This window comes from Lycium ferocissimum, chromosome 9 (genome assembly GCF_029784015.1).
Source record: "Lycium ferocissimum isolate CSIRO_LF1 chromosome 9, AGI_CSIRO_Lferr_CH_V1, whole genome shotgun sequence".
Taxonomy (NCBI): domain Eukaryota; kingdom Viridiplantae; phylum Streptophyta; class Magnoliopsida; order Solanales; family Solanaceae; genus Lycium; species Lycium ferocissimum.
This window is the reverse complement of record NC_081350.1, coordinates 46,138,734-46,155,436: the sequence shown is the minus strand read 5'-3', so window position 1 is coordinate 46,155,436 and position 16,703 is coordinate 46,138,734. Positions and strand designations below refer to the sequence as shown.

The following is a 16,703-nucleotide window of genomic DNA, read 5'->3' as shown; positions in this document are numbered from 1 at the left end:
TTTAAAAAGACACCTAATCCTCTACATACTCATTGTATATATCATATACAAACATGGTTATTATAGAGGACATATTCATTCTTTCAAAAAGAAAAAAGAATTTATAGAAAAGATACAAAAAAAAAAAAAAAAAAAAGAAGAGTGTAAGCTAATTTTGATACATTAATTTTATAATCATTTCTAGTAAGTTAATTTTTGTGAAAAAGAAAATTACAAAAAATAGAGTCATATTTTAGATATAAATTTTTATTTTATTTGCAAAAGAGAAAAATTTCATAAAAATGGGATAAGGCACTGTTACCCCCCTGAACTTTGGCCAAAGTTGCTACGACACACCTTACATTTTCAGGGTCCTATTACCCCCTAAACTTTTTTAAAACTGAATAATTACCACCCTAAGCGCTGACGTGGCAAGGAGAGTCTATTTCACTCTCTTTAGGAGAGTGAGAAGCATAAAATATGACACGTGTCAATTTTTAATTGGGTGCTTCACATTTAATTACACCTAATTAATTATCATTAAAGCTTAAAGTTTTTTTCCAAATTGATATTTTTTGAAATGTGGAAAACTTAATTTTTTTATTTAAATATGTATTATCTTAAAATATGGAAAACTGACTTGTTTTTAAAAAAATATGAAAAACCTGTTTTGTGAGAAAATAAATCTGGAAAACTAATTATTTTTTTCTATATATATAAGAAAAAAATCTAGTTTTCCATATTTCGTTGAAAAAATGGGTTCCCACATTTTAAAAAAATAATTAATTTTTCCAAATTATTATAAAAATTCATTTTTTTTTTTTTTGCATTTTAACAAGAAAAACTACTTTTTCTAGTTTTTTTTAAATAATCCAGATTTTATTTGAAAAATAAAAGTGTTCTAAGAAAATGAAATCATGAAAATCTAGATTTTAAGAAATTTAAAAAAATATTTAAGTTTTCCATATTTAAAAAAAAAAAAATTCCATGTAGAAAACTCAATGTTTTTTTTTCTTAAAAAAAAAATCAAATTTTCAGATTTTTTTTTTAAATATCCATTTTTAATTTTTTCTCTAAAGAAAATTCAGTTTTTTAATTTTTTTTAAAAATTGCCACGTAAGTGAAAAGAACTAAAAAAATAGAAAGCAAATTATCTACATGTGGTACGGAGAGTGTATGTCATTCTCCCATAAGAGAGCAGATATTCATTTTTAGAGTGATAATTATTCCGTTTTAAAAAAATTAAGGGGTGTAATAGGACCCTTGAAAAGTTAAAGATATGTTGTAGCAACTTCAGCCAAAATTCAGGGGGTAATAGTGCATATCCCAAAAATATATCTTCTATTAATTTAGATTTTAATAAATAAGTTAGTGACTTTAGTATTTTTCTTAATCAGTTCTTGTTGTAGTCTAATTATTTTATTAATCTAAAAATAATTAGCTACTATATTATTTTTATATTTTAAAAAAACAAACAACAAAAAGTACAAAAAGACAAAAAAAAAAAAAAAAAAAAAAAAAAAAGGTAACACTTTACCTGCAGACGTCACAACACATTTTGGGTCAAGTTTCAGCATGCAAAAGTAAGCGGACAGTTTTAATGACAACCCTCGCCTTCCCAATTTATTTGAAGGTTGATCAGTTTGGGCAGTCAAACATTTTTTTTTTTTTACAATTTTAAATATAGATTCTTCTAGTATTTTATAAAATTTACATTTTTGAAAATTATATAAAAAATACTATGAATCTGCATTATTAATAATTCATAATATATGAAAAGAGTTGGAGAAAATCATAGTCAAAGAAAGAGCTGTTTGATTCCTCAAACTGGTCACCTTCAAACAAATTGAAACGGAGCGAGTATAAGTATGGAGGTAAATTCAGGTAATTACTTTAGTGTTTATGGGCAGTTTATGTACTTTTTCTAAATACATATGATGGTCTTTAATTTTTTCCCTTCCACACTTTAAGTAAAAAAATAAGTGGAAAAAATATCTTGATACCGAAATAACAAACAACATTTCCGCAGGTCATATGTTTATATTTTCATATCATAATATCCATAAGCTATGCAAAGCAGATTTGTGAAGGAAAAAAAAGGACAGAACTGTGCCTGATATAGCAAGACTTTAGTATTGCACAAATTATGACCTAGAGATTTTTAAAGAAGCTATGCCTTAGTTACTCAGCTGCCTAGACTTGTACAAAAACATTAAAAAAAAAAAATTAAAAAAAAAAAAGGGAAAAGGGTCAAATATACCCCTTTACTATCGGAAAAAAGCCATAAATATACTATACTATACCCAGCAAAGCCATAACTATACTATACCCAGCAAAGCAGATTTCTCAACCCATTTACTTTCTCCCCTCACATCTTCACCATCTCCGCCGGCGCCACCACCCATCTCGAAGGAAAAAAAAATGCATAAAGCTAATCAAATGAAATAATTTTGAATCTAGTAGTTTAATTTTGGTGCAATTAAAGATTCTTTTTTTGAGTTTTTTAGCACATTATGAGCCTTTTTAGAAAACAAAGTGTCTTTTCTCATTTTTAAACAATACTAGCATAATTATCTATTATGCTAGAAATAAGACTGGGAAAATGTGTACAATGCTGTATTTCAGCAGAGATGCTCAATGGAGACTTAATCAAGTACAAAACGACATTAAAAATCCCGGACGAGTATTGGATGTGTTAACGGCGGTGGCGGTGGCGGTTGTCGTTGTATGATGGAGATGAGTGATACTTGAAAATAGTAGTATAATACAGTGACTACACAAAGGCGAATTCAAAACGTCAAGAATTTAAATATTTATAGGTATCAATCCCTTTTCCGAAAAAAAAACATGCTCATTTTTAGCATTGAACTCATTATAAATTTTATAGATTCAATCTCAAGATTTTTAGTTGAACTCATTATATTTTTTAAAGTTAGAGTTCATATCTATTATTAATAAATTTTTACACAATTTTAATAAATTTTTACACATAAATTTAGGCTCCGTGTTAAAAACTTATGTCGACATAAGTATACGAAAAAAAAAAAAAACACTCCCGATCGGACAATTACTTTATTGTTCCAGGCTAGATTTTTAAAAAAATCCGAAAAAATTAATTTTTTTGGAAAAGTGCGTGTTTAAAAAAAAAAGAAAAAAACCGTAAAATCTAGACTATTAGTTTTGCCATTTTACTTAAAAAAACAATCGGGGGGTTTCCATGAAAAAAAAATTTCCAAAAAAAATTCCATTAATGAAAATCCAATTCTGATTTTTTTTATATATATATAAAAAGGCTTGCTACATTTGTAAAAAAAAAAAATGGTTTTGAAAATTATTTTTCATTCTACAAATGTTTTTGTATTTCTTTTTAAAAAAATAAATCAATTTTCCAGAATAAAATGTCAGACAAATATTTTTTTAAAAAAAAATTAGTGTTGTCCGTTTCAAAGGTAATAAATGAGCCAAAAAGTTGAATTGAGGAGTAGTTTTAGCCTTTTTCTAAAAGTTTAGGGGCTTTTTGTTCTTTTCCGTTAAATTTCTAAAAAATATTTGGGAGTTTGAAAATTAAGACCACTAAAGAATATTAGAATAACTTATGCCCCAGGGCATGAATAAACACAGTGATGACTTTTAGAATAACTCGACATAGTAATGGACTAATGGGTCTGACCTTGATGGTGTTCTGGTTACGAAAGACAGAGTTTGAGGAGACACGAGAAGAGTAACGGTACTTTCCTCCACAAATTTTCATCAAATGAGCATCAGGGTGAAAAAATTAACCACTTGACATAGGATGGACAAATATTAAACACCAATCCGTTTGAGGGACAATCCCTGCAAAAACTTGATTCGATATTCGGTATCTGCTTTGAGCTTAACTAATTTGTATTCGTGTCAGAAAGTCCCACTCTTAAGGTAAAATGCTTCCTACTAAAAGTGAATCCATATCCAGTGTTCAAACTTCAGATCTCTAGATAATTACCACTTCTCCACAACCTTTGGTAGTTTTTGACAGTCAAATATTGCTCTTTCTTTTCCTTTTATTTATTTATTTGTTGTAACATAGGTGAATTTCAAGTACATATGGTCAATTGATACACTATAAGCAGGTTCCTTCCTCAACGTGAAGCAGCTAAGAATTATTTGGTTTGCAAACAAGTAATACAATTATTATATATAAATCCTATTAGAATCTTGCCTTGCTCTGCTAATTAAAGCAAATTCTGCCTCTGTTATTTTGGGGGGGCATAGAATAAGTTTTGAAGTCATTTCACTGCAGTTTTTATATGCTTCTTGTTTATTCTATTTTGTCTTTTGTATAGCAGTTTTATGTGCCTCTTGTTTGGCAAAGAAATAGCAGTTTTTTTTTTTTTTTTTTTTTTAAAGTTTGATCACACCGTGCTAAAACTTTTGCAGTACTGCTCCATTTTGGACAGGCAATCCTTTTGACAAAGTTGATTCAACATTGTTTGAGGTTGAGGGCAAGTTTACACAACCAGCAACCAAATGAGAACGAGAAATTTGTAGCATATTCACCCATTTCTACTTTCAATATTTTTTCCATGTGGATTGAGTAGGTGCAATAAGCCCAATTAAATTGTAGCACAGGAAACAAATTCTTGCTTTTTATTCTTCCAGATAGGATTATATTTGGCATTTCTTCTTGGAGTTGCTTGATTACTGATGTTTGTTCCATGTTAACTTTTCCCACTAAATGAAGTTTTATTTCCTGAACAATTTTTGTCGTTTTGATTTGAACCTGAAGTTCTTGCATTAGAGTAATTAATGAGAGATGATACTCACTTTCCTGTAAGGCCAATTTCATGCAGCTTTCTCCCACAAGTGACAAACTGAAATCTAGACATTATCATACAGATGATGATACAGTTGTCGCCTAACGTTTTAATTATGCCTTTATATATTCAGGCATATATGACCTGCAGTGCTATGTTATGGATCGCGATGTAGGAAACTGAGACGATTCTAACGAGCTGCAGAAAACTTGGCACCTCGATGATTTTGAAAACTTTATGTATTATCTAATGAGCATGCACATGTTGTGCAACTTTAAGAAGAATAGCAGGCTAACACTACTGGTGACAATGAGAGGTACTTAAATTACTGATCAAGTTAAGCATATGGTTCCAAGTTAGGATTAACTAATGGAAGTTACAAACTATCTTTTTTATGGTGACTCAATCGTGTCTTTTGTGCTAAAACTACTACTTTTACATGCTATAATTTTCAAGTAAGTGTGTTTGAAATGTTTAAGAGTTTGATATCATGCATAGATTTATACATTCAAAAGCAGTGGCGGAGCCAAGATTCTTGCTAAGGGATTCAAAAATATAAAAAGGTAAACAAGCTAAAAGGGAAGGGGGGGGGGGGGGGTTGGGGTTCAACATCTACTATATATACATATAAAATAAATTTAGCCTTATATATATAGTGTATTTTTTTTGCCGAAGAGGGTTCAGATGAAACCCCTCGGTCCAACCTAGCTCCGCCCCTGTTTAGAAGATCACATAATCTTTAAACTTTTACTGAAACTCAAAACTATTTTAGAAAACAAAGCAACAAATCATTAATTGTTTGGTAGGGTGTATAAAATAGTACCAAATAGGGTGCATTAGTAATGCTGGATTATTTATGCTTGCATTATTTTTTATCGAATGTTTGATTTGTTATATTAGATTTATACTTGCATATTTTTTATCGATTGTTTGATTTGTTATATTAAATAACATGCATTGTATAATTTCTAAATAGTATTGAAATAGAGTGTATTAGAATAGGAATAGTACTGGTATTGTTAAAGCCATGGTTTACTATGTACATAATAGTACTGAATAAGGTGTATAACTAATGCCTAACTAATACAGGTATTAGTTATACATAGGTTGAAAACACTATCAAACAAGAGATTAAATAATACCAAAGCTAATGTAATAATATTATTTTCTCTAGTACCTCTTACCAAACGAAGACAAATTATGCTGGAATTAGTAATACTGCGATTAGTTATGCTGGCATTATTTCCTATCAGCTGTTTGGTTTGTTGTATTGAAAATAACATGTACTCCCTCCGTCTCAATTTATATGGCACTATTTGACTAGGCACAGAGTTTAAGAACTTTTGAAATTTGTGGTCCAAAACAAGCCTTAGATATTTGTGTGGTTGTAAATCATCTCATAAAGTTAAATTATTTATAAATATAGAAAGGTGACATTCTTTTTGGGATAAACTAAAAAGGAAAGTGTGTCACATAAATTGGGACAAAGGGAGATTGAATAATTTCTAGAAAAGTACTCAATAGGGTGTATTAACTATAAAAATAGTGCTGGTCAAATGTCATGGTTTACTATGTATAAAAATGGGATAAGGCACTATTACCCCCGGAACTTTGGCCAAAGTTGCTACGACACAAGTTGCCTTTTCAAGGGTCCTATTACCCCCTGAACTTTTTTGAAACGGAATAATTACCACCCTAAACGCTAACGTGGCAAGGAGAGTGTATTTCACTCTCTTTGGGAGAGTGAGAAGCATAAAATCTGACACGTGTCATTTTTTAATTGGGTACTTCACATTTAATTACATCTAATTAATTATCATTAAAGCTTAAAGTTTTTTTTCAAAGCTGATTTTAAAAAAAAAATCTGGAAAACTGATTTTTTTTTTTATATATAGTTTTCCAGATTTAGTTTAAAAAACGGGTTTTCCACATTTTTTAAAAAATAATTAGTTTTGCCAAATTTTTATAAAAATTCAGTTTTTAACATTTACAAGAAAAAACACTTTTTCCAGTTTTTTTTTTTAAAAAATAATCTAGATTTTATTTGAAAAATAAAAGTATCATAAAAAAAATGAAATCATGAAAATCTAGAATTTTTTTTCAAGACATTAAAAAAAAAATCCATGTTTTCAAATTTGTTTGAAAAAAAAAAGGGTTTTAAAAAATCAAATTTTCAATTTTTTTTTTTAAATATCCATTTTTCATTTTATTTTTTTAAAGAAAATTCGATCTTTCAAAATTTTTTAAAAATTGCCACTTAAGCGAAAAGAATTAAAAAAAATAGAAAACAAATAAATACACATGTGGCAAGGAGAGTGTATGTCACTCTCCCATAGAGGTATGTCACTCTTATTTTCTTCATCCTTGTTAATTAGTAGAGGTTCATTACCTCATTAGGATTAGTAAGGTAAGACCTAGCCTCCCTTGCTTGTACTATTTTCTTTGAGGTTTGCTTTTATTGATTAATAAAAATTAGCCTATGCACCACTTAGTGGATTGATTTTTTTTTTTTTTTTTTTTTAAATGTCACTCTCCCATAAGAGAGTAGATATCCAGTTTCAAGGGTGGTAACTATTCTGTTTTAAAAAGTTTAGGAGAGTAATAGGCCCCCAAAAAAGTAAGGTGTGTCGTAGCATATAAAAATATTATTAAATAGGGTGTATAAGTAATACTAAAGTTTTATACCAGCATTATTCTACCTAATACACCCTACAAAGGAACATTAAGAATGAAAAACGAAATCAAATGGCATCAAGAGTACGTACTACTAATATGTGTTTAAACTTTTCAATAAAGGTTTTCTCAAAAGTTTGATGATCTAAATTTACTAAAGATTTGCAGGTGTGATATCAATCCAATTAAGGCAGCCCACATGAATAATTGTCTTAATAAAATTAGGCATCCCTTGAAACCTTAAAGTCCTAAACACACCACTTTTGGGATCATATGAAACCAGATTTCCACCTTTGTACTCAAGCAAGAGCTCTCCATTCTTCATCAAGCACAAAACTTTCACAGAATTTGGATTTGGTGTATAAGCTCCAATTATAAACTCCTTCACCCAAGATTCTTTCACGTTGTATTCTCTCATTACCCAAATTTCTAATCCTCCCCCATTTTGGTGAGGTAAAGTTAGAGCAACAGCAAGACAATCTCCAAGAACTACTAGTTGAAACTGAACAATACTTGGGTTTACACCATAATCAACTTTTGGCAACTCTCCAAATACCTCATCAGATAAATCAAAGGAAACGATAAGTCTATCATAACGTCCGTAATAATTTCCAAGTAGAGTCAGCCAATGCATCTTCCCATTTAACATAATTCCTTCAGAAAACGGATCAAAACTATAAGCAACTTCCCCAATAGTTCTCCATCTGTTGCTACCAAGACCAAATACTTGAACATCTGATTTGCATAAGTTCCCAGGGTCATAATGTATGACCTTGATCACCTTGTACTCATTGGTAGCAGGACTAAAACCAAACCCAAAAACCAATTTTTGCACATTAAGTTCTATTGGTTCAGAAAGATGTTTGTAGTCCCTTGTAAAAGGATTGTACACATTAAGTCCCTTACTAAGCAGAGAATCATATATGCACAATAGTCCATGATATGAACCAACCACTTTGAATTCTGGCATATTATTTGCAAAAGGGATACTGATTTTCCTCACAACCCCTTCTTCCGTACCATGATCAGAAAATTCAAGAAAGTAAAGCTGATTATCCGCATTCATAATAATGCAAGGATCGGTCTTTGCTGCACGAGACAGGTGTAAATTCACTAGCTCTGGATTATGAGACAAGTTGTAAAACGATTTGCGAACAAACGTGAATTGAAGTAAAGATGCAACGGGAAGCCTGGAAGCTATATCAAGGACAAGTTCTTGAGGCAGGCGATCAATTCCATAGCTAGAAGGAGCTTCATCAGATTGACAATTCTGTTTCTTGCTTTGTGTATCCATGGCATATACATACAAAAAATAAGGTAAGAATAAACAAAAGAAGTAGGAGGCCTGGATATTTAGGAACCCTAATTCTTATTCATATAGTCAGTAACAAGATTAGGTTGGGCCCAATAATTTTTAAACTGACGTTTTGGGATTATATGGTTTGCAAACAAGTCATCATCATATTTATCTATCTATATATCTATCTATCTATATCTATATTTATATTATTTTAAAAGCATGAATATAAATGTTGGTTGATCAAAATATCATTTAAATATTGAACGGCTTTTATACTCTTAATGATTTAAATTTACTTTTACAAGAAGTCATAAGAAAGGGACTCAAGAGGAAATTTAACATACTAAAAATAAAGAGTTGTATTACAGTAGGAATTTAACTGTGGAAGAAGAAGAGTTAAGAATGAAAAAGGAATTTATTTTGGAGAAGACTATGTATTTATCATGTATATATATCAAATTGGTAATATTTCTTGATTTTTGTTTTATGTTTGCCGTTAATGTTATTTAAAAATTTTGTGGTATATTATTAACACCCATGTGAAACAATATTCTTATAATCTATATAAAATAATTGATTCTTTAGATTTAATAAATTTTTTTGGGAAATCAATCGATTAATTAATATATAATCAGACAATCATTAGGTTATTATTAGATCATATTTTAATAGGTTTAGGTATCTTTAGATTACCTCATATGTTTGGTCTTAAAAAATATAATAAGAGTTCATTAAAATTAAGTACCGTATTGTGTATTTATTTTAAGCTAATGAACATAATAAATGTTGGATAAAATTACAATCTTGAAGATTTTTACACATAAAAGTCATTTTTTCTATTTTTTGTTACATAAAAATCATCCAACTTTGGCCAAGCTAAGAAAAGGTTCTTGTCCATTATATTTTGCTCTAAAAATATGGTATGGCATTGATAAGTTAATTTAGATTTTTAATAAAAAATACAAAAAGTGCTTTTGTGTGAAAACTTTAAATTGGATGACTAACTTTTAAAAAATATAAAAAGTGACTTTTCAAACTTGATAAACTCAAAGTTGTATGAGTTATGATATTTTTGTGGGGATCAATACAAATATACTTAAATAAAATAGGAGTACAAAAACATGAATAGCTATCATAATAAAATTAATTGATTATCTTCCATCTTTAAGATATTAATTTTTATTTAAAGAAAATAAAATAGTTGAAATTGTTTCTTCGTATAAATATTTCAAAAAGTCAGAAAATTTTATGACTACGGGAGGACATGAATGTTTTTATATACATTATATTTTACTTTTGTGATCAACTTAAATTTATTTAATAAATAACTAAGTATTATTAAAATTGAAAGATATTCTTATAATCTAATTTAAATATATAAACTATTAATAACGTGCAAGTTCAATGCACGTTCGAGAGACTAGTTATATTAAAAGTGGAAAGCTCCCACCTTGAAAGTTGGATTAATGTTTTGCCCCTTTACTAAATCAAAAGTTAATTAAATAGTAATTTTTTAATTATATAAATGTTGAATTATAAGTCCAACTTCATTTTAATTTTTAATTCTTCACCACTAATGCATCAGGTTCTTTGTCTTAGAAGCTCTAAAGCCATGCATTGATAAGTGCATTTAGATTTTTAATAAATGCCAGAAAATTTCCTTTAATTCTTCTACACGTATGCTAACTTTTAAATTATATATTCGCATATCTGCCTTTTCAAACTTGACTTTTCATATTTGTATTAGTTAGTATTTTTAAGCAGGGGCGGAATTATAGGGGTGCAAGGGGTGTCAATCGAACCCCCTTCGTCGGAAAATTGCAAATATTCTCTCTTGATTCATGTATAAATATTAATGTTGCATCCCCTTAACATATTGGAGAACTTAGCCCAGCAAAGGTGCGATTATTGTTATGGTTGTGGGTTCGATTCTCCGTAACAACACTTTTTCATCCAAGAATGAACCCCCTTATAAAAAGAGATAAGCCCTCCGTTTTTACTTTTTACATCTTTTTCGCTTACACTGTACATGAAAGTCAAAGCATTGATTCTTTCCATCTTTAAGAATACGTTAACTACTTATTTATTAAGTACTGAACGCTTATTCAATTAATAATTAAAAGGTATAAAAAATCTTTAATTATTTATGAAAAGTGGGGACATCTATTCTTGCAATCTTAAAGGATATATTAATTATTTGTTTACTGTGATTATTGATGATTTGTCATATGAAAAGTCATTTTAACCTCTATATTTATATTTATATTTATTTAATTTAAACTAAATATTAGTGCAAGTTTTTCAATGGTAAAACCAAACCAAACCAATAATATCACTTTTTGTAGGCATTTTGGCATTTGAAGTTTCAACCCTTTATTCCCTTTCTCATGACACGTGTTTTCCTAATTTTTCTCTCCCTTTCTCTTCCACTGCTTGGCTCTCAGGTGAGTTCCTTTTGAATTTTCTTTGTGTTTTTTTTCTGCTTTCTCCATTATGCATGTATTTTGGTCTTGTTTAAATAAAAATTTTAGGGTCTGATTTTCATTGAGTTATTTTCTATTCTTGCATATGTTAGCTAGGGCTTTAGATAGTTTGTTGAAGTTAAGGTATCGCTCTGTTCTATGTTATATATCTCATACTGCAATATGTTATATATTTCATACTGCAGACATTTACTAATAATCGAGATGATCCGATTGCTACTTCTTTAAGAGAAAAAAAGTTTCATTGTCAAATTCATCTTTGAAGGAAACTGTTGCGTTAATTCCTAACTGTAACATTTTTTACTAAATTATAAATACAATGGGTTTTACTCTTTTAAGCTACAGCTTCAGTTAGAAATTTTCGGCAAGGTAACAATTGCCGGTTCTTCCTAGGCAATGTATTTACTCCCTGGATTTCAAAAATTAACCTAACTTTACTTTTCAGTTGGAAAGATTGTGCCTCGTCCTGTTCCAAATCTACTAAATTGAATGACTGAAAAGAGAATTTGCAATTGTTTTAGGATAAGAATAGTTTAGGACAGGGGTGTATTGAAGAAGCTCAACCTGGGCGTTTCTGTGAAGAAAGATGATAAAATGGAGCACCTAATAATGCATTTTCACAGACCAAGAACTACGAGATAGAGGGCAGTTATTCAGGGATTTCACAAAGAACTTGTAGATGCATGTCTCCATCCATGTTTGGTAGAGGTATTCAGGTATTTTATATCACTATTAGGGCCTGGTAATTTCAATTTGACTATCCCAGCATTCATTTTTTTTTTTTTCTTTTTTCCCCCCACCCATTTAGGAGGACAGCATTCATTTTGATTATAGGTCTAACGGGAATATAATTTTGAATTTTCTGCAATTGCAGGTTTATTTCATCATATTCCCTCTTTAAGACGGCAAGATGCTTTAATTTTCGTGCAAATGATCTCACATGTATAATGGTATACATATTTTTGGGAGGTATGACTTATTGATGAGTGAGATGGTACTCTATGATGATTTTAACACGATTTTATGTTCAACCAGTGTGATGATTAGTGTAGGTCTTTCACCTTATACTGCAATATAATGTGTGCATTTGTAGTGCGGGTTGCGGGCTATGGGAGCGAGGAGACAAAAACTTACATTGGCTAAGATAAGGCTAATTGCTGGCATGGCTCGAGACTTTAAATGAAAATTAAAGCGGACTGATTAACCTCCGATTGAACTTCAAAATACTATAAACAAAGAAAGGGAGGAAAATAACATAATTATAAGAGAATAAATTAATAGTGCTTCAGTGAAAACACCCTTTAACAAATTTAACTTTCTTGGCTTCATATACTCAAAAAGGCATATTATTAGTGTGTTACGACCATGTTTCTTTGAACATATTGTTTCAATAGGTTGAAGTTACAAATCCGTTTAAACATATCGTTTAGAATCTGAAATGTGAAGCATTATCATTCAGTATATATTTATCTTGTATTACGTAGTACTAATATTGTATATTCTGGGTATGTTGTTGTTGTTGCAACGTGTTTCTAGAAAGAGTCTTTACCAATTCAAGATGACAAAGCGTTCAGAATCCAACTGAAAACATCGTTTGCTTGCAATTCTCTAATATCATCAGAAAAATTGTTATTCTGTCATTTGTTGGAAAAGAAAACACGCTTCGTTCTCTCCTAGTTCCAAACATCAATAGTGGTTCCATTATGATACGAACTCCCTCTTTGTTCAAGCGAAGAGTTAGGTTGGTGAGGTGGGGTTGTACATAATGACATTAGAATAAATTATTCTGCTCAATCCATGGTATTAATTTCTTGTGCAATCCTTGGTTGATTTGGTTTACTTTCTCCTGTTCTTTTATCAAGCCAACAATAAAGATTACAAGCTCTAAATGATTAGAACTGTTCACAGTCATATTAGTCAAGCACTCTTTATGTTTTTTGCTATTTTTGTTGAATTCTAATAGTTAGTCATAATTTTACCAATTTAGCTTTATAATTTTACCGATTTATCTTTATTATTTTATTTGTACAAACATTTGCAGGTAAAAGAAGACTGACAACTAGCTTCTTTTTTACTTCCACATGCATGCTTCAGTGGGCACTACATGGAAGATGGAACAAAAGTAACTCAAATTCCTTAATTGTTTTATGAGTCTGTGCATAAAGATGTCATAACAAAATATCTTAATCATTTGTTTATGGTAGACTTTCCTGGTGCAACACTATTTATAAGGAGTTTTGTCAGTGTCATATTTTTTGCATTACTTGGAAACAAAAATGGTATTCTTAACTTTCTCATATTTTTTATCTGGTTAACAATAAGGATTTATTAGTCCCAAACGGACTGGACATTCATAATCATATTGGCCAAACTCTTTCAAATTTTCGACCATATCTGCTGAATTTGAAGAATCAGTCATAGCATTTCTACCAATCTAGCTTCATTATTTTTGTTAGCGAACATATATGTAACCATCTTCTTCATTTGCATGTTTATATTCATTATAAGTCTAATATATTGATATACATCATCCATGAATAATAAAATGAATTAATCAAAATCTTTGACTGTATGCGAATTTCAAAAGAGACCAAGATTATTCGTCATTTGTCAAAATATTGCTTTGTGAGTTTCTCTTCTAAAGTATGCCTAACTAATCTGGAAACATGACCAAAGGATCCTTCTAATTTTCTCTTATTTTCTAATAACGTAAACTTCTCATACAGATCTGTTTCATAGGAGCCTCTTATTTTTTGGATTACTTGTATGCGTCATCTGCTATTAAGCTGGGGCCTTCTAATATTTTGTTCATACTCTTCACTTTGGCTCTAAAGCACATGTTCTAGATGTTTGTTGATTTCTGTGCCTTTTCTTTGACAGTTAAAGCATAGCGACAACTACTACGGGCTCACTTATGTCAGCAAATTAGATGGACCATATGATGCCAAACAAATAATGTAGAGTAAGCTCTCTGTCTTTCTCCAGTATGTTTAATGAGATTAGTAATTTTCTATTTTACATCGCAAACAACGTTTAAGTGGTTAAAGGGCATTTAATATTGTGTATTCTTTCTGTCCTCTTAGGGAGCTTCTCTCTTCTGGATCTTTCTACACCCCTTTGTTTGGTGGCTTTACAACTCAGTTTTTTCTTTTGGTACTCTTAGCTTGAAATTAATTCTATCCACCGTAATTTATTCTCAGAATACATAAGTTTTTGATGTGATACTGTTTTAGCTTTGTTCGTGAAGTCATAAGTTCGATAGTGTATGACATGGTACTCTTGCAAGAAAATAAGATGCAAGGATGTTTTTGTCTACGTAATCATTTGTCAAGCAGATAATGATGGTGAGTGTAAGAATATATGTATATCATGTCTATTATCATTTTGAAACATGAACAGTAGACTGAGATTTTGGGGAATCTTATGGCGTTTTGATAAATATTATATGGAGACAAAAGTACAGTATAGAGTAGTAACATCAATGTATGTCGAAGAACCAAACAGACAGGAAATATTAACTAGCAAATTTCAGGAGGGTATATTATCCAAAAGTCCTTTAAGTAGTGCGCTCTCTCTTTAAATACTTTCGGGGTACATGTTCTAATCAATTGCTAAGCATTCCCCTTCAGAAATAATTTCTAGCTCAACTTTTTTATATTCTTAGTTTTCCTCGAAGCTTTTATGTTCCTTCTCCGCTGTAGCGTTGTTTTTAGATGAATTACTTGAAGCTTTTGCCTACTTTGCTTACTCATAAGTAATTCATCGCTTTTTCATAAAAGAGAATCATATAAAATGTCATAAGGGACTGAGTCCCCCCGTCTTCCTCTTAGTGGGACAAGGTCCTAAGCAAACAGTTGATCTTGAAGATTTTACGCAATATGATATGCATTTCTTTATTTCAATTATAGCTTGTTGTTTCACTAATTGCCAGTTTGATGCATGAGCCACATGGAAGATTTAAAGTTATGCCAATTTGCACCCATTAGGTTTCTTCTACCAACTTATAGTTCCAACTTCCAATGTCTATTTATTTTATGGTAGCATAGTAGTGTTTCTCCTTACCTTAACATGCCTAAAACATTACTGATTTCGGTAAGTTACCTACATCTTTCTTCACATTGTGTCTTATATCTTACTTTTACTAAATTCTTTCTTTTCATTTGGATAGATGTTGCAAATTCATCCCTTGGCTATGCTCTATAATGGCGGGCTCCAATATTTTTGTCAAACTGGAAAAGAAGGTTTATGACTGCAAAGCTTTAACAGTCGAATTTCAAAAGGGTGCTTCCTTTTTTATCTTGTAAATGAGGTTTTTCATGAAAGCCAAAGAATGTATAATTTTGCAACTACTCAATATTACAGTAGATATTTCATAATCTATTGGATATAGAGTTGAGTTTTGTTCCTCATTCATGTAGATATTGTGAAGTATTAAACCATGAAATGATCTCGATATTGAAAATTTTCAGCAATATTGTAACTGTGTGAATATTACAAATAATGATATTGAATATACGCCCGTGCTGTGCACGGGCACGGGCCATCTAGTACTATATATAAGCATGAGTTTGGAGGTGCTTTCGTCGTCCACCTCCAACTCATGTAAAAAAAAATGTGGATCACATATTAAAAGATCAAGCAATATCCATGTAATTCTCAAAGTATTCCCCATTAAGTCAATAATGGTGATTAATTTTATACTATATATAAGGAAGAGTTTGGAGGTGGTTTCGTCGTCCACCTCCAACTCATGTAAAAAAAAAAAAAAAAAAAAAGGACCCCATATTAAAAGATCAAGCAATATCCATGTAATTCTCAAAATATCCCCCATTAAGTCAATAATGGTGATTAATTTTTCAAAAGTAGTTCTGAATATATTATTATCAAGCTTCATTTTTTAAAAGATAAAAGATAAATTATTTTGATATATTTTATGGCAATGATCTCTCTCTCTAAGAAAACCCAACGGTCTTCTTCCCATCCCCCACCCCCCTCGCTCAACCCCACCCTCACCCTCCAACCCTGCACAACCTCCGTGTGTGTTGTCTCTCTCCTAGGGTTTGTGATGCCCCCATACCCACCCCCCCCCCCCCTCTCTACTATCTTCTTTCTCTCTCTCCTTCCTTCTCTCTCGTGTTTCGGCCTCTTTTTCCGCCCCTTGGGGCCGTGAATCCGGTCCGATGATTTGAGTTTTCTTCTCGGTGTGAACAATGATTCCACAATAAAGGATTCCGCGCGAGTGTGAAATTATTCTGAACCGGAGTTGGTACCTCCTGAAATCGCTTTTTTTTTTTTTTTTTTTTTTTTTATAATTCTCTGCCTTTTATCCTTGCAGCTAATTTACATTCTTGCATTACTTATATCATTCTTGTCGTAGTAGTTACACTTTCATCTAGATTATTGCTAACTTGTGTTTTAGTATTGATTTTTGCCTGTTTGAGTAGTTTATATTTGCTTTACTGGCTTTGATACGAC

At 30.7% G+C, this 16,703-nt stretch overlaps 1 protein-coding gene and 1 long non-coding RNA gene across 2 annotated transcripts; one reads left to right on the top strand and one right to left on the bottom strand.

Annotated features, from left to right (window-relative positions):
* Positions 1 to 7,599: 7,599 nt before the first annotated feature.
* LOC132031959 (F-box protein At3g07870-like) lies at positions 7,600 to 8,739 on the bottom strand. The gene has a single exon (XM_059421805.1). The coding sequence runs from the start codon at positions 8,737 to 8,739 to the stop codon at positions 7,600 to 7,602; it is 1,140 nt and encodes a 379-aa protein (XP_059277788.1).
* A 2,401-nt stretch (positions 8,740 to 11,140) lies between these two features.
* Positions 11,141 to 15,781, top strand: LOC132029283 (uncharacterized). Its single transcript, XR_009407763.1, has 3 exons — positions 11,141 to 11,189; positions 14,109 to 14,190; positions 15,397 to 15,781. It is a non-coding gene; the product is annotated as an uncharacterized LOC132029283 (long non-coding RNA).
* Positions 15,782 to 16,703: the final 922 nt, after the last annotated feature.

What these genes read in the sequence shown, in the direction of transcription:
- LOC132031959 (XM_059421805.1), bottom strand. Translation starts at nt 8,739, where the DNA reads ATGGATACACAAAGCAAGAAACAGAATTGTCAATCTGATGAAGCTCCT.